Source organism: Chamaea fasciata, unplaced genomic scaffold (genome assembly GCF_029207755.1).
Source record: "Chamaea fasciata isolate MVZ Bird 193981 ecotype frontalis unplaced genomic scaffold, bChaFas1.0.hap1 SCAF_7, whole genome shotgun sequence".
NCBI lineage: Eukaryota > Metazoa > Chordata > Aves > Passeriformes > Sylviidae > Chamaea > Chamaea fasciata.
In genome coordinates, this window is record NW_027094092.1 from 30672723 (window position 1) to 30695576 (window position 22854).

The 22854-nt window shown below is 37.6% G+C and overlaps 1 protein-coding gene across 3 annotated transcripts in view; it reads left to right on the forward strand.

The window, feature by feature from the left end:
* The window catches only part of GPR176 (G protein-coupled receptor 176), a 32451-nt gene extending 9597 nt beyond the window's left edge, over positions 1-22854 (forward strand). For 2 of the 3 annotated variants that reach the window (XM_066186890.1, XM_066186891.1), the window contains 2 exons: positions 20535-20787; positions 21747-22854. In XM_066186890.1, coding sequence (XP_066042987.1) covers positions 20535-20787; positions 21747-22854 — 1361 coding nt within the window. The remainder of the gene's footprint in view (positions 1-20534; positions 20788-21746) is intronic. The other variant, XM_066186892.1, reaches the window with a different exon arrangement.

The window sequence follows — 22854 nt, forward strand, 5'->3', positions numbered from 1 at the left end:
ATGGTCTTGCTGTCATTGGCGTTTGCTGGGAGATTGCTGTGGACTGCTGCCTTTTAAAATGGTTTATTAGTTATGACATTCAATGCTGTAATTGACATTCCTTTCCATCATGAATAGTCTGACATTCTGGCAAATACAGTCCTTCTGTTCTGCCGGTTCTATTGGGAGGGGAGAAAAAAGCCTGTAGTTGTTTGGGAGACAGAGATTATTTTTAGTCTGCTTTTTTCCTGCCACCTTTGACTTATTTTCTTGTCTGTCAAAGCAGTTCCACACAAAACCTCACTAATTTCTTCCAGAAGACTGATAGGATACAAAATTATCTTGCTTCTTGTGTAACCTCTTGTATCTTTGTCCACAAATCTTGTGTCACTTGGCATGTTTCCAGACCCCAGCCAGCCTTACTTTTGTTGTACCTATATTTGGTGTGATACCAAAGAACAAACAAAAAAGTCAGTCATAAAAGGGGCTAAAATACATTTTCTTCTGCTATTGCCTGAATTAGTTGGAACAAGTGGAAAACACTGAGGTGGGGTAGTTTTTGGGTTTTTTTTTGTTTTCATTTATTATCTGTAATTTTTAGGAGTATCTAGAACAAAAAGAGTAGACTGATTTGCCTTTTCCATTTGTGATATAAGGCTGTTTATTTCCCATTTCCTTTTCAGAGGAGCACTAGCTACAACCCCTTTGGATTGTGCCAGTCTGAATTAGGGACTTCTCTGCCCCTGAGCAGGTAATCTCATATATTGTGCTTTGGCCAGTAGCATTGTTTTTTTCCAGGATTTGGCTGGCACATTGAGCTTAACATAATAGTTTTTAAAAGTTTTATTAGTTTTAGCTTGTCTTTTGCTTCAGTGACTAAGATTGCTATCCCTCTACTGTACTCTAGGATGGTGCCTTTGTAAGGTGCTTAGCAGTGAAGTAAGGTGTAGTTGCTTGGCAAACGCTCGGAGTAGCCTCACCAAACTCCCACTTACACAAAGCACATGGCCACCAAAGGAAGCAGGCCAGTCCCAAACTCACCAGTCTTGCTTGACCCTCCCCCTGCTCCTGTCTTTCCTGGGCAAAACAGCTGTGCCACCTGCCCTGTCTGATTGCCCTTTGTTTGCTAGATGTACTCCCTCCACAGAGAGATATGCATTCATCCCATTTTGTCTGGCATGCACAGATACCCTGTGATGGCTGGACGCAGCATCCATTCTTTTTTTTTTTTTTTATTGATGTGTTGTGTCTCCATCTTGCCTAATACCTATATGTGTACAGTAACACTGTGTACATGACTGCTAATCATAGGGGGAGGTTGCCACATACACTGTTCTCTGACCTGTCCATGGGTTTTTTGAGCCCATATTTTAAAAGATAGAGGCTTATTTTGCCCATCAACACAAACATTGATGCATTCATAGAAAATGGGGACGTTGCAAGGAACATCATGTACAGGTCAGCGGAATTACTGTTATACTTACAGAAAAAGCTGCAGAAAATAGTATATTACAGAATGTTCTTTTACTTCACTTATAAAATTGTTACCTGTTATCCTTATTTTCATCCACTGCAGTTCTCTAGTGTTCATGTGAGATTTGGCTAAGTATTCTATTAAGTGTTCAGTATTCTATGTCTGCAGTTTACTGTGAAAAAAAGAATAAATTGCCACGACACTAAAATTTTTCTGACTGTAACAAGCCTCTGTAGTAGGACAGTAAAGACATCCTTTTGTTTTATTTGTTTTTTAAAACACAGTCAGTAGATGAAAAGAAATATAAAGTCCAGAGAGCAAAGGAAAGAGTAAAAGAAGCTAGAGTATGTGAAGATAGCAGAAGGAGCAATGTTTGTGATGTGCATAGAGATTCATACAGCTGAAAGTGTTTGAAATGATGAGTGAATTTTGGCTGTCTGTCTGAGAAGCCATTCAGATGGATGGTCACCATCTGCTGAGTATCAGGCTTGGGATGTCACCCAAGGAATCATTCTCTACTTTTGCAAAATTGGGCCATAAGCGACTTCCAAAGGTAACATGGCTTCTTAGGGAATACTGTGATCTTATCTCAATACTCCTCCTATTTGTGGTCTCTCATAGACAATGGCCAGGCCGTACCTTTGGAAACTGTAGAAATAAAATACTCAAATACTTTTGATTTTAGAAAACACCCCCTCCCCACACCCACATTCCCCCTCTCCCTCCTACACACTTCTATCATGTTTCAGTTAAGTTATTTTTATAATAAATTTTTATTTGAAAAATGATTCACTACACTGGAAGAGTCTTAATTAGAAAATCCCTGCTGGTTGTTGAGTGCTTTTAGTTATTCTGATTAATCAGATACTACCACTGTGTGGAATAATTCTGCCATGACATGGAAAGTCTTTTAAACAATTTACTGCTGCTTAGGGGTTCCCTTAGATTGATTATAAACTGAGATCATCACAGGAGCATGCAATAAAAATAAAAAAAAAACTGTGCTTTTTTAAAGTCGGTTGCAAAGCCTGTAAAGAACTAGAATAGAGGCTGAAATCTAACTGTAGATATGAAGGTGAGTTGCACAAAATTACCTTGGTCTATGGAGAAGGCAGCAGGCAGACTAAAGAGTTTTCTTACATCTCCTTTTTCAGCCTTTTGACTGTTTTGTTGCTAAACCTACTGAGTGCAATCAGAGTTTTTTTGTTGTTTTTTTTTTTAGATTTGTTGTTTTTGGCATGGTAACTACTGTGACAGCAGCATGTAATAGGAGTCTCAGACTAGTACTGTGTTAGGTAGTTATTAGGGAGTATGCTTTGGTTTTCCTTGCACAAAGGAGTGGGTGTCAGGAAGCTCAGTGCCATGTCTGGAGCAGTGACTGCTCCAGAACTGCTCTGTCCCATCTGTGTGGACTCGAAGTAGAGTGGAAATATGCTCAAGTGCTTATCATCTTTTGCATTCAAAAGTGTGAAGTCACAAATGAAATTTGTGCTTAAGAAATAAGCATTCAGACTCCTCATGGCTGTTTATTGCTAAATCAGATTTTGTGACATATTTCAGTACCGAGAGGGCTCATTTTGTAACGTTTTTTCATTACAAAAGATTAACAAAGTTTGGTGTGCCTCATAGCTGCTAAAAAAGAGGAATGTTGGTCTGCCATTCTGGTACTGATAAAATATCTTTCTGCATTTTATATAGGTTTTTCATGATAAATGAAATCTTGTTCCTTAGAAAACATGGTTAAAGCTGTAAATTTGTAAACTTTCAACTTTTGTTGTGTAAAGAGAGGTTGCCTTTAATCAAGTTAGTTTATTTTCAGTGTCTTAGACTTAGTTAACATGATTAGAACTAAACCTCTATTGGCCTAGTAAATAATGCAAGATTCTATTTTGTAAGGTGCAGAGTGAGAAATATGAGAGATTTCTGTAACGTTTGATTTTTGTATGTTCCTCTCTGAGTTTTTTAATGTTGTTTTTTATTTTTTGCTAAAGATCACAAAGGTATGAATCAGTTTTGTCCACAGAAAGCAAAACAGACAACTCTTGATGATCCTGCCACTGGTACAAAAAAAAAGCAATTACACTGGAGTGCTACCTCCACCTACTCTGATTGCAGGCTGTGTGAGTATGTGTGCAATGACAATCCAAATAGATAAAATTATGTTTAAAGGCACATAAGTAAAGGTTCTTAGGTAAATATGCTGAAAAGTGTCTACGAAAAAAACTAAGTGCTGTTATTCCATCGATGTGAGCAGCTGAGCTGTGTACACATTGCAGTATTAATGCAATATTTGTCTCAATGACAGCGTCATTAGAGTCACAAAACTTAGCTTTGAAGATTACTTAGTATTCCCATGTGTCATAAATCTGCTTTATTTTGCATTTTGTTTGCTTGCATTTCAGTAAATGTAAGAAATATCCTGCTAGGTTTGTGCTAACTCAGAGCTTGTGTAAAAAACAATACAAATCAAAGAGTACTGAACAGGTCTCATGTCCAAGAGTGATGTGTCTTCAGCCTGAAAGGTTTTCTTTCTCTTTTCCCTCAACTTTTGCAGCTGGTTTAATGAGATTGCCTCCCATACCATCTTTGCCTCTTCTTACTTGGCAGAGCCATGATTCTTTTGTTTGTTGTACTGAAGTGGTAACTTGAGATTCGTTTTCTTCTGCTTCATCCTCAGAAAAGATGTAAAGACCTCACCTGAAGAGCACTTCTGTATAGCTTTAGTAAAAGGCATTGAAAATGTATTTTAAAAACCCACACAGCCATGAACAATTCAAATAGGGTGAAACTGTAAAATTAAAAGGGAATTTGAATTAATAAGGTTCCCAAACATAACACCTAGCAGAAAGTGGATTTAGAGAAAAAAATTACCTGCTAGTATCTTTTGTAGCCAACAAAAAGAGAATGAAAGCAGTTTTTGTAAATCCTTGTGTTTTTAAATGTCATAAAGTTCGCTTAGAAATAAAAAAACCCCTAAAATTACCCCGTATATGTAGACAAAGAGGCAGAGCTGCGCATTTCTTTTTCAACATTTATCCAGTTTCTCTGTAGAGTATTCTATAACCTGTAGAATTGGTAAAAAAAATCAGTTAACATAAGTTAGAATAGAGGAAGGGAATCATTTCAGTGCCAGTTGTATTGAATGACAGTTTTATTATTTTTTCAGAGCAGTGGAAATCTGGTAATTGTATTATCAATGTACATCATTCATCTAAATGTGATGTTTGAAGGAAATGGAATTTAACCAGACAATGCCTTCTGATTCCTCTGGTAGGCTGTGGAGAGGAACCCTGGGATCTGTCATTGCTGATCACACTGGGGGCACGTTAGGTGATGTAAGGAATGAGCTGTTGACACAAGAAGCGTCTCCTAGCAGCTTGGCTTATGTCCTTTGTTGCAGAGAGAATTAAAAATGGTGATCAGGATAATACAGATCAGTCTCTAACTTTGTGTCTCTGGGAGGCTAACACTCTTAATATTCCCAGCAGAATTTGCCCTTGACATGTGTGATAGGCATACAGGGGGGAAGTCTCTTCCTCTCTCCCTTTTCCCTTCCATTTAGTATTCCAAAGAAAAACACCTGCCTCCCTCTTTTATGGGTTGCATTACTTAGATTTATTAACCTGATGGAAGAGTAGAGGCAAACTGTCCATCTTCTCTTCATTCTGTTGTCCATAGCAGGGAGAATCAGAGATGACCTGCAAGTCCTTCTTTCCTGTCAGGACTTCTGTCACAGGCTTAGCATGGTTGAGAGAGGGCACTAAGGTGTAGCTTTATGATCATGTTCCTCTAAGTAAGTATTGGGACAGCCAAATTCATTCACAGTGAATTGCTTCAAGGGTCAAAAGTGGCTTCAGGTCTCAGTTTTGCATTTTGTGATGGTTTTATCTTTTCTAGAGATAAATGTAAATTTATAATGTAAACCTTCTTGCATTTCCTACAGAGACACTATCATTTCAGCAAAGGAAGGCTAGTTGTGAAATATTTTACAACTGAAGTATTTTCCAAATATTTTTTCATACATCAGGCAGCCTGGGATCAGTGGGATGGCAAAAATAGGATATAAAAAAATGCTTCCCAATTAAATCTGTTCATTTCCAAAAAATGAAAATAGTCCATTGGTTCGTTCCCCAATTCTCTCAGTGTATGGCAATATAAAATTTACTTTTAATTTCCATTTTTTTTGTAGAATATAATTATCAAGTCACATTAAAAACAGACAGCCTTCAGAGAGTAGTGGCTTCTACTGATGCCTGTTAAGGGAGCTTTCTGTACCCAGGCAGGTACATCTGTGGTGTGCGGTTTCACAACATTGCAAAAAAATAAAGTTAAATGACTGTCATCATAATGTAATGCCTGTGGTAGAAATCACTAACCAAGTGTTTGATCTGGAAGAGCTAATTTTCTTAAAAAACCCCCAAGCAAACCAAAACCCAAACCCAAAACCCACAAACAAAAAATCGAAACCCTCAGACATGTCGTGAATTATATGTGAAATATGGATGCTTTGTTTAGTCTAACCACTCTGTGCAGTCAGATTAAGACTATTATAAATAGGCTATTAATCAGGAATTTAAAACCAGTAATATATATACAACTCAAAGATTAATAGTTCAATACTTTTTTTTGATTGATATGTATGCTAGATGCTTTCAGAAAAATTTATATAACCATTGTAGTTGTCAGTTCCATCCCTATTAGCATATTTTGCCACTAAAGCTTTAAATAGTAAATTAACTTCTCCGTCCTGGGAATACCAGTAGTTTTTGATTGATTGCTGTTGGAACAGTGAGGCATGAACAAAGAAATTCATAATCTCCACTAAAAATAATTTTAGAGGAATCAGGAAGTTATCTAAATTCTGCTTGAGGATGCAGGTTGGGATGCCTTGCTCTCCTCAGTGTGCAGATTCCAGTGTGTTCTGTTGAGTAGCTCAGACAAGCAATGGTTGAACAAGTCACGGTGTAACAATGCCTTTGAGTTCTGTTGCATTGATTTTTTTTTGCATTATAGTGCTAATTTTTGAAGTTAATTTTTAATTGAGTAGGCTCCAGAGGCAATTGTAGACTCTTACTAGAACACTGTGGGCTCTTTGTTTTTTCTTTCTTTACTTTCAGTCTAGATCACATTCTGTTTAAATTTTGTTACTTGTCTGCTGAAGTTTTCCTTAACTGTGCTCTTAGAAAAGAGGTTGCTTCTGAATGCAATTCTCATAAGTTAAAGCTTTTAAAGCAGCATTACAGTTTGTGTCACTCTTACAGTATTAGTACAAAGATCCAAATGGATCATGGATATGGAGCATTCACAGGTTTCTCTGTACATAGGAGTGGGTTGTCAGGACAGGGAGAAGGGTTGTCATATGGTTTCCTGTGCAGAATATTTTTCTGGGAAAGCACTGGAGTGTTGCAGTCTGTTGGTAATAAATACATAGTTAAATAATAATAATAATAATAATAATAATAATAATAATAATAATAATGGGATCACTTCAACAGATTCTGAAAGAAATCCATATGCTAGTTTACTAAAATGAAAGCATCCTATTGAAGACCTTTTGGAACACAGGTGGCTATTTTTCCTGTTGTATTTATATAGTTTCAAAATATGAGAAAGTATTACAATTATGCAGTTGAAAATTACAGTGAAGCCTTCTGTTTGCTTGTATTAAACTTACTTTTGAAGTTTTACACAATGATTCTCATGTGGTTTTCCCCAGTACACATTTGGAAGCAAATTGTTTTGAACAGTTACTGACAATGGGTTATCTCCCACTCTAAAATCAAGAGTTGAGGTAACCTCTGACAGTGGATTGTGCTGTTCTTTGAGTGCCTCCTCATTAAGCAGTACTAATGCTTGCACTGGCACTTCAATAACTCAATGGTTTATTGCAATGTCTCTTAGGGGAAGAGAATTTCTGGAATGCCTTTTTCTTAATAAGTTTTTTTAATAAAATGTCCTATCCAGATTGAATTAACATGAGAAAAACAACTCAGATACATATTCATGTGTTTGCATTTAAGATTCTTTGATAGTATATTCTTAGTGTAAGCATGCTGATGGTTTGCTTTGGGAACTTCAGTGACAGTTTGATAACAAAACTGGGAGTAGTTTTGTTACATGGCATTGTTAACTATATATATTACTGTTTGTTGGGTTTTTAAAACAATTCTCTTTTTTCTTTTTCAATTAATTTATCATATGTTTTTGATGAGATTTACTTATTTCCAGTGCTAGTTTAATGCCTAGTAACTTATTCTAATAAAACAACCCAAACACATTTCAAATCCAAACAATCCAAATGTGTTGTTTTAATTATGGGGTGATTTTACATTTGTATTTGTGAATGTATTTATTAAGTTTTTTTGTGGTCATTGTTGTTACAAATGAGTATAGTGGTGAAATAAAAGTAATCTAAAGATTCAAGTAATCTTCCTCACAAATGAATCAAGAAGATGTATTTTGAAGATATATTTTATCAATGCATATGAATATCTTAAGGGCAGATGTCAAGAGGATGGGGCCAGAGTCTTTTTAGTGGTGCCCAGTGACAGGACAAGGGGTACAAATTGAAACACAGGAAATTACATCTAAATATGTGGCAAAATTCCTTTACTTCGAGGATGACAGAGCACTGGAACATTCTGCCATGAGAAAGTGTGGAGTCTCCTTCTCTGGAGATATTCAAAACCTGTCTGGATGTGATCCTCTGCAACCTGCTCTGGGTGAACCTGCCTTACCAGGGGGTTGGACTGGATGATCTCCAGAGGTCTCTTCCAACTCCAACCATTCTGTGCAACAACTGAAATGTTGTCCATATCAAAAATAATGCGTGGTTAAGAAAAACTAAATCTTTGATTGCTTCTGAAAGGTTTCATCTGAAAATTATCAAAATCACTTCGGTACGGAAGAATTTAGTCTTTCATGTGCAACAGCTTAAATTGACCAAGACCAAGGAAAAAAGCAGAACTGGTTTGTACTGCCTCTATCTGACGTAATATTGTTACTGTGATCTAAGAATTGCCATCAGTGGTGTCCTTGTTTCATCCATACATGACAGTCTTTTAACATTCTTTTAATAAGACATTCTTGCTTTATTGTTTCTGCTGATGCTTTCACACATATTTGCTTCTGTTTTCATTTCATTTACACTGATCTTGGTATTTCTGTTGCAGGTCTCCACAGAAAAACCCCTAAATGGCTCAGGAAAGGCTCCACTACTATTTCTTATATTGAGGTCACAAGTTGAAGTATGCCAAAACCCCTGTAGTTAAATAAACAAGAGCTTTTTCTTTGTCTCTGCCATCTTGAAAGACCTTTTGGATTTGTCATAGTGATTTTTGAGGGACTATTAAAATATGCAGTCCTTATCTTGCTCTTCATATTCCCTCTAAAGGTACAAAGTATGTCCATGTTTGTTTTTAAGGTAACAAGGCTAATTTTATAGTTATTACTGAAAATATTGCATCCAGGCAATGGAGGTACAACTTCAAGAGTTTCCATGTGTTAAGGACTTATTTTAGTTCTTTAATGGAAGAGCTGAAATCACTATAGGTATTTGGCATGTGTTTTTGTTGGTACTTCATCTGCTGAAGTCAAGAGAAATTGCTGGATTGTTTTTACTTCCTGCTTGTTTCCATGTGGCCTAGAGAGATATGAAACATTTTCACCTGCTGACAGTGGATGACTCAGTACAAGAGAGGAGCAATTACATAAATGTGTCATCCAAGCATTCCCAACCAGTGTGACATCGTAGTTTTTGTAGGAAAGCAAAAGGGAAAAAGTGTGTGAGAAATGTAAAAATACAAAAGATGAAATATAAGTAATACATGCCTTGGTTTGTAACAGTAAATGGGGGGAATGTTTAATAAGCAGAGGCCAATGATGCAGCAGCTAACATCCTGGTTATATGTGGATTTACTGCCTGTGTCATGAGAAGAAATGCTGTTTTAGAGATGGCTGCAGAGAACAGATGCAAGGACTGTGGAAAGCTTTGCTAATGAGTGTGTATTTGTATATGTGTGTAGGAAAACACAGCAAGCTGTAAGTGATTTGATGTACCCACTTGCTGATTTGCCCCAATCAGACAAGTCACTGCCAGTGTGCTGTGTATCCTCTTTGGTGGAAGAGGTAGGACGTGCATATGGCGCCTCTCATTTCTGCTGGAGGCTGCTGTCCTTTACAGGGTTAGCTGTATGCTGCACGTGTCTTAGGTTAATTTAATATTTACATGCATATGGCTCATACATGATTTACCTCATCAGGTCATACTATTTTTATGTTATATTATTCCAGCTTTTTGTCATTTTTTTCATATTAAAATCGGTTTGATTTTAATATGCTAAGAGACCCAGAAAATCCAGCAAAAAGATTTTGTTCAGCTCCATCTATCAGCAAAACACAAGTTTAAAATACATACTGCATGCAGATGATTGATGAGGGAGTTTGTGTCATCAATACATGATAGGTCATGCATTGCTGCACTAGTGCAATGTAACATGCAGCAAAGTACTGGCAATCTTATGGCAGGTTTCAGGGTATATTATCTTCTGCTGTGTTCAGCAATTTATGGAGTTAAAATACGGATGTCTACTTGTATTTCTAACACCAGGGAAGAAAAGGAGATTTAAAGCAAAAATGACCATGCTCTCTTCCTTTGCCAGTATGGCAGTCATCTGGATTGTTGGATAAAGAAAAGTTAAAAACTCTTTCCACACATTTGGGCTGACTGTTAGGCAGTTTTACAGCTTATCTTACTATCAGAACTATTTTGCTGCTAGACAGTGTCCAGACCTAGAATTTATTTTAAAAAAATCATATTCTTAAGGTCAAGAAAAATTTAAATGTTTCTCCAGTTTTTGTATCTTAATCTGGTTCCATTTACTACAGTCAATCCTGGGCGCTTGCATGTTGCTCTGGATTCTAAGCCATCAGTCCTAATGAGCTGTATTCCTGGCCTTTTTTAATTGAACAGAAGTGTTAAGTACTAATATGAATTTCTTTCCAGTATTTCCTGTGAAGGCATTTGAAGATTGAAAAGTTGAGGCCCATTTCACTGAGTCCAGTGTTTTTCTGGGTTTAACAGTGCTGTCTTACAGAGAAGGGACCTGTGAACTGTGTCTTGCTGGGAGGATTTTGAACAAAGAAAAGAGAATTCACTTATAAAATGCGTAAAAGAAAGCATATTGGGAGTGGACAATACAGAAGTCCAATAGTTGAGTTCTGTGGCAGACTGTAAAAAAATAAGGGAGAAGAAATCTGGGGAGAGTCTCTGTCAACAATTGATTCTGTAAGTGAAATGCTTGATCAAAAAGATCTAAAATTACACTTCACACCTCTATATATTTTAAGAAAAAAACAAATCAAATCAAAACAAACTCCACTTCTTGCATTCTGTCAGGCCAGAAAAGCCACCATGATCTTAACAGTGAAGCACTTCACCTGCCCAGAGTTATCCCATGGGAGCACTTCTCTTTGACAGATGGGATAAATCTGATTCGGTTCCATTAATTCATATTTCTTCAGAGAAATGCTACACTTTGGGAACTAAATAGAATATTTTTCCGTGGGATTTTTAGTAGTATTTGATTTACGATCATACTGATTTTGTTTATAATTCCTGTTTTTTCAGATGTTTGTCAGAGTCCCCAGATCTACTTTCTTATTCCTTGTGAATATTACTTGAGTACATTTACAGGGCTGGGAGGAATGGAGAGAACCATTCATTACAGTTGGCTGGCAGGGAGGGAAAAAAGCTTGTTTCTAAATATAATGTAAATTAATCCCACTGCACAGGATGTATTAGGAATATGTAATTCCTGCCTGAAGTCATCTGTGTTTGAAAAGTGAAGAGCAAATGTGCCCAGCTGGTGACCTGGTGAATCGTTGTGTGGCAAAACTATATATATAAAAAAATCTTGTTTCTAGTAAACTGGAAGAAAAAGGTGCTTGGAAAAAGGGAAGCACTGGCAAACTAATGCAGGAATTACACCAGATCTTTCTTGGTTGTGTAGAACAAAAGAAAGTCAAAGGACTGTGGGGTAGGTCCAGGAATAATTTATGCTCTATGAAATGGCTGTTAGTGTGGTATCTTCAGCTGCAAACTCCCTAATTTCAGCTGTAATGGGGGATGGAAATTGATGCTAATGGGTAGGATTTTTTTTTTAATCAAGAGTGCAAGATAGCCTCAATTTCCAAAGATAAAGTCTGTCTTCCAATAACTAGTAATTTCCACAGCCTTTTAAAAATTTGCTCTCTGTTAAGTGTCATTTATTTTAAATTGCGTGTATGTCCCATTTTTTTCCTCAATAAGCAAACCAGGGAAAAACAGCTACCCAGTAATTTAGTAAAATTAAAATTGTCCAGTTGGTTGTATAGGCTGCATAGATCTCAGATATTCCACTATACTACGATATGGCAGAGCAAATAATTTCTTTTATAAGTTTTGTCTGAAAATCCTGAGTGAACAATTAGAAAAATTCTGGAAGCAGAAAAAATAATTTTGCATAAGCATGATATTGTTGGACCACAACAATATCTGCATTGCATTCTGGTCTGGTAGCATTTTGTACAAGGGTGAAGGCAGGAGAGAATAAGGTTCTGAACAGACAGGAGGTCATCCAGTTGACTGTGGAAGGTGACAAATTGCTCCTGTCAGCTGTTGATGGTGGAGCAGCTTACAGCCCAGCCAAATGCTGGAGGTGCACTAAAACACATTTTTTTTCACAGCCTCACAAGTGTAAAACTGTCAGTCTCCTCCTGGGTGTGCCCTTGGCGTGTCACGCAGAGATAACAGGGGTCCCCCACAGGTTCCTTCTGAAAGAGCCTCCTTAGAGACTAGGGCTGGCTTTCTAAATGAAGCATCTGTGATGTGGGAAGTCACATCTTTGTGACCTTTTGTCCTTAATGGCACCAACATACCTGCCTATGAATTGCAGGTGCTTGTGGGAAGCCAGACAAAAAATGTGCATTTCACGAGCCATTTCTACACTTACATAGGGAGGTTAACAACAAAAGTGACTGTAGGCTCTCTGCAAAGAGGTACAAAGAGGCAGATAGCATTGTTATTTAAAAACAAATCTTAAAATTTGCCTGTTTCCTGTGTTAAGATTGCTGTTGGCAGTTAGATTCAGCATAGTGGTCAGGACTGCTCAAGTAAATCATCCTGTTGCTTGACACAGTCCTCTCATGACAATACAGGTTCAAAATAGCCCTTTTTTGAGTACTTCATAAAACAAAGGGGCAATGGCTATTCCTCTTGTGCCAAGGATGGTGAAGAATAGGCAGATTGTCTGTTCAGAAAGATTACTGACTTCACTTGCATTCCAGGCCTTGTGTTTCACTGGCAACATCAGATTTGCTCTCTGAGGGCGACTGGCATGGAGCCTTGTGTAAGGTGGCCAGGGGGTTCACTAGATATGATCCTTCATTGGCAAAGGAGATTCAGGATCCCAGACTTCTGCTAATGATTTCACATGTGCTGATGATGTGGGCATCCAGTATTTTTACCTCTTCTGTATTTGTTCTGTGTATTTCCTTTCTCTGTGGAATTTGTCAAAACATTGGTCCCTGTGTCATGGGGAACTCTTGGGGAGATCATGTAAAATCCTTGGCTTAAAAATTTTGGTTACATTTTTGTACGAAAGCTGATCCTTAGGCACTGTGCTTCAAAAAGTTACTGTCTTTTCAAAGACTTTATATTCCTGTTATGGTTAGAACAGTGCATCTGGACATTTCTTTTTCTGTTTTTCAATTTCCTAGCTTAGGTTTGAAAGGTAATGCTACACTTTGCTGCCATATTTTCCTGACATGGGAACAATTCATGGTTCTGAAGTCGTAGAAGCAATAGTCTCTAAATTTTTTCCTTCCATGGATCTTGAAGAGTTTGAGCTTCTTTAAGGAGATTGGTTTTAAAATACAGGCCAAGAATTAAGGCAAGTCAAGTGTACTTAGGCAAAATAAGTGGGTTTGGTTGTTTTCTTGATTGGCTGAAAAGATCTTGATGGTTGTTGAAGGACCATAGTTTATCAAAAGGGAGAAAATGATTGTTCCTGTCTAGAAATTCTTTCCATTTAGTGGGATAGCAAATAAAAAGGTGAGGCAGGAAAAAGTGGCAGAGGGTATGAAGAACTGAAAGATTACCAGTGCAATGCTTTTTTTTACCTTTCTTCAAATAAGTGTATCTGAAAGAAATACAAGTGGGAATACAAGACTATTAGCAGAATGCAGTTACTTTAGAATCTCCCTACAGACAATAAACATCAAATACTAAGGACAACAGTAAAATAAGTCACAATGGAAATATTATAATGGTAATTTTACATAGTGATTTTGAGATTAAAAATACCATCATATCGCAAAAATTATGCCTGCTCTAAGTATAATTTAAAATTTCCTCATAAATGTTTTCTATCTTTGCTCCACCTTCAGACCAAGTCAGAGTAGCAGATACCAGTGGATTGTGTAGGCAGGTTGTTGCCTTGGAGTAATTCTAAGTGGTGCTGCAACAAAAGGCAGTGACATACCTGTTCCTGCAAGGAAATCTTTGTTCACATTAGTGAAATCTTAGTCACCGAGACTAAGCTGCTATGAACTAGCTGCTTCCATAAAAGCTTTCCTACCTTGTTAACTATACATTGCTGGGAACAGAAACAACATAGACAACTATCACACTTTAAATGAAAGGTCTTCCAATATAATTGAAATCTATGCTGAAACACTTTGCAGGGAACTACTCTCTGCTGGGCAAATTCCTGCTTTGTGTAGTTCATTTGACCTGATAAATCTCTTACATAATTATAATTCTGAATCAATAGTTTATGATGAAAGTAGGAATGTGTGAATGAAAATTCTAAAAATAGGAGTGCGAAACATCTTAAAATTAGGGAGTTCGCCTGTTCTATGAAGGGAAAAGAAGGTTTGGCATACAGCAAACCTTGTTCCAAGGTAGTTCATTTGCAGTAGACACTTCATTTTGGATATAAAACATTTGGTTGCACATATGCACAAACTGAAATTGAAAGAAATATACTAAAATGACAAATATTTTCCCACTACTTTTAACTGGACTGCAATTGTTATTTTATCATTGAATTTTGAAGCTGGTAGCAAAAATGTTAGAAAAGGTTGGATTGGATTTCAGGAGGTTTACTTTTTGTTTTAGTTTTATGGTCTTCTTTCATTTATAAAGCTTATTCCATCACTCTCATAGCTACACTTCTTCAAACTAATATAAAAAGAATTATAAAGTATTATAAAGAATTATAAAGAATTGCAAGAATTTATCCATGCTTGAGCAGAGTTTGGCTGACAGAGGTAACTTCCAGCCACAACCATTCTGTGATTCTGCAATAAATTTACACATTTCTTCAAGCTGTATAAGCCAAAATATATCCCTATATATCCATATTGTTTCTGGAAATGAATATGTAAATATACATATTAATAAGAAGAGTATTTGATAGCTACTTATCATGGTGCCAGAAATGTTTCCAATTAACCACTTTTTTGGAGTACGGTTTGTCAGAGTAATTTCTATGAAAAACACCTTCCTCTAAATACTTTGAAAAACAATTATAAATAGTATTGGAGGGTTGGGAATTTAATCACTCTGATGTTTCAACAAGAGAATTTTTCCCATTCATCATGTTCATAGAAACTGACTTTTTTAGTTTTTAATGAATGATTTCATTGGCTAAGCCTTAGTTTCTAACTCTTTTTGTGACTTCCTGATTTGTTTTTTTCATAAAGAAGGCTGCCAGCTCCTTTCTTGTGACAATGCAGGGAGTGTGGGTGGGGTACACAGAGGCTCTCTGCTGGGAAGGATGGCTGGATTCCTGGAACCCTGCTCTGGAGGGAAGTGAGCAAGCAGAGGATGGCAGGTTGTGAGGAAGAGGATTTTGCTGGAGTGTGGACTTTGTTTTGATTCAATTGTGTGCTGATTAAAGTTAACAAAAATGTAAGATGAAGGTCATACCCAGCTAATGGATTGAGTTCCATGAATTAACTGACAAAGAGCAGTATTTTTTTTGTTGTTGTTGTTTGGATGACTGCATGGCAAATGCATTTCTTCAGATAACTGTCTCTGGTTTCCATGGTGATTTTACTTCTGCTTGTTAAAGGTATTTTTAAGACTCTTTCACATTATTTGAAGTACTGCTAAAAGCCTGTACTTCAGGACTATCTCAGCTGTTGATGCCTGCCATCAATATATTGCATCTGGCAGTGAAATTCAAGGAGTACAAACTGGAAGAGGAGCAAAAGTAATTTTTGCTGTTTTGAATCAGACTAATGTCCTCTGATAACATTTCATGATCAAAGAATGTTACTGTTTGCAGATTCAGTAAACTTGAACCACAATAAAGGCTAGAAGGATTTCTGGGCAGCATGCTGTGGTGAACCATTGTATTTACTTTCTCATTTTACTGTGCAACTTAATGGCTGCTTATCTATGATGTTTCTCAAAAAAAAACAGTAGGGGATGACTGGAAACAACCATCTTTTCAATCTCATACAATAGAGTTGGTATATAGTACCTGGAGATTATTGAATGTTGATAGTTATGATAATAACAGCATAAAGTGAACTCTGACTTGGTAGGCTTTAAACGTTTCTAATGTAAAAAGAGCTGATTCTTATGCAGTGGTTATCTTTAATATTTCACATTTCTTTTTTAATTGGAGAAATGGTCAAAGGCACAGATGAGCTCCTTATGGGGAGCAGCTGAGGTCACTTGGTTTGTTCAGCTTGGAGGAGAGAAGGTGGAGGGCTGACCTCATTTCAGTCTATACCTTCCTCAAAGGAGGCAGCAGAATGGGGGGTGCTGATCTCCTCTCTGTGGTGACCAGCAATTGGACATGAGGAAATGGAATCAAGCTGCATCAGGGGAAGCTCAGATGGGATGTTAGGAAGAGGTTCGTCACTGAGAGGGTGATTGGTCACTGGAACAGGCTCCCCAGAAAAGTGGTCACAGCACCAACCCTGACAGGGTTCAGGGAGTGTCTGGATGATGCTCTTAGTCATAGGGTTTAGTTGTAGGCAGTCTTGAGGGAGTCAATGAACCTCACTGGGCCCCTTCCAACTTCAGCTATTCTATTCTAAGCTTAATTTTTATGTTCTGCTTAGTCAGTCTATGTACTGAGAAGGTTGTCAAATCATGTCAGGTGTTGTAAAAGTTTTATGTAGACACAGCTCACTCTCTGAGAAGACCAAAGATATGTTTTTAATTTTTAAATTAAAACACTCCATCTTTCTGCATTAGTGGTGGAACTTGGCAATAGGGGCTATGCTTTGTGACATGTGATCATTTTAAATGACACTCATGTTCCTGACAGTATTGGTATAGGAAATTGCAAGATGCTGCATTTTCCAGCTGTTTGTTCACTCCAGTTGTTCTTGGATGCCTCCCAGCTAACCAGTACAAACCCCATGGGAAGTTTGGATCCAAGGTTTTGTAGCTCTAGACCAGTTAACCAGCAGAAACCCTTCTGAAACTAAGCTATGGTAGGAAATGACAGCTTTGCCCACTGTGAGGATGTGCAACAACCCAGTACAATTGTAACCTAAGGAGAATAAATTTTTCCCAGGTTCATCAGTGAATGACTAACACATGGAGAGTGGAAAAGAGCCTCTAGACATTGTGGAAAGATTCAGAGCACAAGTGGTATTCAGAGCACAATTGCTTGTTGAATTGCCTTGTTGCCTGGAACAATGTTATCCTCTTCCATGGAAAGGAGTTGCTGGGGAAAACTGAGGACAATTAGATGGGAAATGTTTGCAGTTTTGTTCCAAAGCTTCTTATATTTAATGCCATGCAAAGTTTCTGGTGTAATTTTTCCTCTGCTTTGGGATGCATGAAGGGAAATACTTGATTTGAAGACATCAGCACAAAGATCTACCAGTCTGTACTAAAGCTGATCTGGTTCGTTAGAGCGGTTTATTAATAGATAAATCATAGTTGTAAATGAAAAAATAATGTTTCCCTGAGGGATATTCCCTGACTAATCTTCCAGTATCCCAAGTGGACACTTCTGTCTGCTTATCCTTTTTTGCCTTTCAGGCTCTGATTTTATTTTATCTGTTTAAAGAGTTCCTCCTCATCTTCGAACCAATACTTTTTTTCCCCACTTCATTCTTCCTATTTAGCATCAGTTAGAACCAGAGGTAATTTCATTTCCTTGGGACTCTTTGCTGTATAAATGACAATATGACATAATTTGTAGAAGTAATTCAACAGCTGAGAATGTGGAGTCTTGAATGAAGCTCCTCTGCATGACCCTGAAGAGGAGCTCAGTAGTTCTCTAGAGGCTTCTGAAGTATTAATACACTTCTGATTTCTTTTGGTTTTTCATTCTTCATTTATATTAATTCTAATGAAGCTGAAACATGCTTGGGAATTAATGTTATAAAATCAATGCAATTGAAACTAGATGAAAGATCTAAATTCATTTAAAACAAGCAAACAAAAACATACCAAAAAGAGCCTGTTTTCTCCCCTCTCCAGGACATTGTAAAAATACATTATTACTGTTAGAAGTACTTTCTAATAGCTGGAGAGTTGGAGATGTTTTTGAAAACAAGTAGTTTGATTAACTGAGTGTCTCCTAGCAACTTAGAAAGCTTTAAATAAAACTGATTGAATATTGCCTGAGGAATACACTGTTGAGCCCAAAGCACCTGCCAAAACCAGGTGATGATTCCTTCTTTTAAAATACATCACATAGTAGACATGTAACTCAATATTTTGTCAGTATCAAAAAGGAATTTGCATAAGACGCATGACACAATATACAGAAATTTGAATCCCAAATGACATTCAGGTACTGCAGACTGAAATAGGAGATTGTGAGGTAGATTTTAAAGTCAATATTGCATGCTTCTGCTGAAATGGTGCTCTTTTATCAAGAAGCAGAACTAGACTTTTTTTGCTAGTTCTTGGTACTTGCTACTTAGTATACACATTGGCCATGTGAACAAGAATATGATTTTGCTGGTATTTTACATGGGCAGCCATAGGAAAAATCTATTTGGCACATAAAAGCTTGGGCTTTTTTATTTATTGTGGGAGAAATCATGGCAAAGAATAACGTCAATGGAGAGAAGTGTTGGGGGAGTGCAGCTGCTTTTTCATATCTCAGTCAGCAGCTTAAGATGCTGTTTTCTCTCATTATGTCCATTTGTAGGTAACCTACAAAAATGCTAACAAATCTGCCACATAAATCAATTACACTTCAACTCAAAAGAACTTCTGGTAAGTGTCAACCATATAGAGTATCCACAAGGTGGCTGTTGATATGGTCTGCAGTAAGAACAGTTTAACTTTGCCTGGGGGTGGGAAGCCCAACTCTACTTCGCATGCTGTCCAGCTGCAGAGCATAAATGGAGTTGTCTTGTCAAGCAGTATTTGTATGCTGGTAGCTATGCTTTGACTGATCTTGTGGTACTGCAGAGTATAGCTTTGAAAGAAATAATATAAATGAGAAAATATGACTGTGAAGTCAGGGCTGGAAAGCTGGGACCAGGTTACATGATGTTGTTAGATGATGTTACATGAGTGTGCCCCACTCAGCTGTGGTAGCAGAGATCTTTGCCTCTATAGATCAGAGGGCTGAAGCACTTGATCTAGACAGGCTAAAGAAGTAGGGGTTGTTGAGCCTAGAGAAGAAAAAGCTCCAGGGAGACCTCATTGCGGCCTTCCAGTACTTCAAGGGGACTGCAAGAGAGCTCGCTGAAAAGGGATTTTTTACAAAGGAGTCTTGTAAATAGTGATAGGACAAGGGGAAATGGCTTTAAACTGAAAAAGGGCAGGTTTAGTTTAGATATTAGCAAGAAATTCTGTACTGTGAGGGTGGTGGGGCACTGGAACAAGTTGCCCATAGACATTGTGAATGCTTCATCCCTGTATGTGTTCAAGGCCAAGTTAAATGGGACTTTGAGCAACCTGGTCTAGTGGAAGTTGTCCCTGCCCATGGCAGGGGGGTTGGAACGAGATGGTCTTTAAGGTCCCTTCCAACCCAAACTATTCTATCATTTTGTGATCTTTCTAAAGACAGGTTTTTAAAGGACAGAAAATTCTGTGAGTTTTGTGGTATCTTGATATGCATTAGAAAGGGCCCATGCTGTAAGAACAGATCACTTAATTTACTCTTGTGCTGTTGCTGTGTAAGACAGACTCATAGGGAAATTTGTGATGGAGAACTTGTGTCTGTCATATGATACTTCTTTCTGAGATTTGGATGGAATGCGATGATAAAGGAAAATTACTGTCATAGCTAATCCTGGTTTTTTCTGTGCTTGTTTCACTGCTATCCATCCATCCTGTTCGAAACAAGTGTGTAGAGCTTGAATATCTGAATCAGCAGGTTGCATTCTGTGTATACTTCTGTGAAGTTATGTGCATCAAGTCTTTTTTTCTGTTCTGCTTGTCTCATTTGCTTTGTTATAATGTACATAGAAAATGTCTTGGGGGAGGGGGGAAAGGTAGATTTCTTCAGGATGTGGCTTTACACAGGCCTGTCTGTGCCATTGAAGTGATCAATGAAAAGAAAAGCAAGTTGTGATCCACTTACAAACAGATTAAAACTACATACCTGTATTTATATTTTAACTGTATCTCTATTTACTTAGTGAATTTTTATCTTTAAAAAAGAATTCTGTACTATTTATTAAATATTAATATATATAAATATAATGTGAAAACTTTAGCCAATTTCTGTATTTGAATACTCAGGATGGGCCACTTAATACAGGAATCAACAAAAGCATGTAAAAATATGGTTTGGATAGTTTTCTTAGGCATTTACCTCTGAAATCCTCTAATTCATTCATTACCAGATGTTGGGAAGGGATAGCTGACATGTAATTGTTTTTAGCCTTCTGATTCATAAAGCCACTATCTCTTACAGACTTCCTAATTTGAGCAGCATCATGATCCAAATCAATGATACCTGACAAACTCCAAACAATTATTTTCATTTGCAGTACTAGGGAACATTCAAATCTGTTAAGATTACCATTATTGGGGCCTGGGGTTAGTTGTTAGTTTGTCTACTTTCCTTTTTTTTATGCTTCCTGTCTCTACTTGCAGGTAACGTCATGGTGCTGTGGTCAACTTGCAGAACATCGCTACTTAAATCTGTAACAAACCGGTTCATTAAGAATTTGGCCTGCTCGGGGATCTGTGCCAGCCTAGTCTGTGTGCCTTTTGACATTGCTCTCAGTGCCAGTCCACACTGCTGCTGGTGGATCTATACGATGCTCTTCTGCAGAATTGCCAAGTTTCTGCACAAAGTCTTCTGCTCAGTGACCATCCTTAGTTTTCCAGCCATTGCTCTTGACAGGTAATGGGGGAAATTTGCCGTAATACTGGATTTTTCTTTCTTCTTTCTCCCTTTGTCTTGATAAATGTGGTATCACTATCTGTAATGTACACCAGCGTTGCCTCTGGAACAGCATATCATTTACCCTTCTCCAAGAAAACTTGTGATCTGCCTCACAAAAAGCACAAACTCCTACCACTTCTAATGGTAACTTTGAAAAGTTAGGTCTGTCACAAAAACTCTGTGAGCTTAAAAGTTCACAGCAGTACTCCAGTAGTAAGCCAGCAATCCACACATGAAATTTGAAGTGCATGGTTTTTAAATGCACACAGAATGTTCAGTGGTCAGCAATGCTTTTGCTCAAGGCTTGCCAACTACAGCTTGTGCAAAGCAAAACACCACTGTACTTTCAATAGATGGATTCATGTATTTTATGACCAACAGCTTTTTCCAAATATCCAGAAAAAATCTGTAATAAAGCAACTTTTAAAACTGAGTCTGGCCTTTGAATATGACATCTGCCTCCATCATGTCTTTTGAAATTTTGAGTGTGTGCAATGTACTGTCTAGTTTAAAAGTAAGTAAATGGTGAGACCTTCAAAATAATACTCATAGGCATCAGCCAAAGTGATGTACTGAAAGAAATTTTCACCACCAGAAATGTGATCTTGACATTTAGTTATTCATTTTTTTCTACAGACAGACCTGCGAAGGCAGATCTTTGGGGGGCTTTTTGTGCTGGTTTTGGTTTATTTTTTTTCTTTTTTTTTTTTTTTTTTTTTTTTTTTTTTTTTTTTAGATTTTATTTTATTTTATTTTATTTTATTTTTCTTTTTTTTTTTTCTTTCTTTCATAAACAGACAGTCAGTTGGCAACCCAGTTAGGGATTTGGAGTGTTATGCTCAGATGGCTCCTGAGAGGTTTCTCATAAGCAGTACGCGTACAAAAATAATTATAATTTTTTCTTTTTTTTTTGACAGATACTACTCTGTTTTATACCCTCTGGAAAGAAAAATATCTGATGCAAAATCCAGAGACCTGGTTATCTATATCTGGGCCCATGCAATAGTGGCCAGCATTCCAGTATTTGCCGTGACCAATGTGTCTGATATTTATGCCATGTCCACTTGCTCTGAATCTTGGAGTTACTCCCTTGGCCACCTGATCTATGTCATCATCTATAATATCACCACTGTGATTGTACCGGTGGCTGTGGTATTTCTCTTTATGATTCTTATTCGCAGAGCGCTGAGTGCCAGCCAGAAGAAAAAAGTTATCATAGCTGCATTAAGGACCCCTCAGAATACAGTTTCTATCCCATATGCCTCGCAGCGAGAAGCTGAGCTCCACATCATGCTGCTTTCCATGGTTATGATATTTATCTTCTGCAGTGTCCCCTATGTGACTTTGGTGATTTACCGCACCATACTCAATATTTCAGATATTTCGGTCTTCTTGCTCCTCACTGCTACTTGGTTGCCTAAGGTCTCTTTGCTGGCCAACCCTTTGTTATTTTTGACTGTTAACAAATCAGTACGAAAGTGCTTAGTGGGGACAATAGTACAGCTGCACCGAAGGTTTAGCAGGAGGAACATTGTCAGCTCAGGTGGTATTGCAGATGATAATCTGGAGCCCAGTATCCATTCAGGAAGCCAGCTTCTGGAGATGTTTCATATAGGGCAGCAACAGATCTTCAAGCCGATGGAAGATGAGGAGAATGAGACCAAATCCATTGGCTCTGGTGACTTTCAACGGAAAGAAATTCCTACCACCAGTTTAGAGCTAGGACAGACTTCGGTTCACAGGTTAATACCACAGACAATTGCAGATTCTGCAGCTCAGGTGGCCCCAGCTGTGCCCACAGAAGCTGACACAGTAAATGACAAGTATTCCATGCAGTTTGGTTTTGGACCCTTTGAGCTGCCTCCACAATGGCTCTCAGAAAACCGAAACAGTAAGAAGCGACTCCTGCCTCCTTTGGGGAATACCCCTGAAGAACTAATCCAGACAAAACAGCCTAAGTGTAAAGCAGAAAGAAAAGTCAGCAGAAACAATAAAGTCAGTATCTTTCCTGAGGTGGATTCTTAG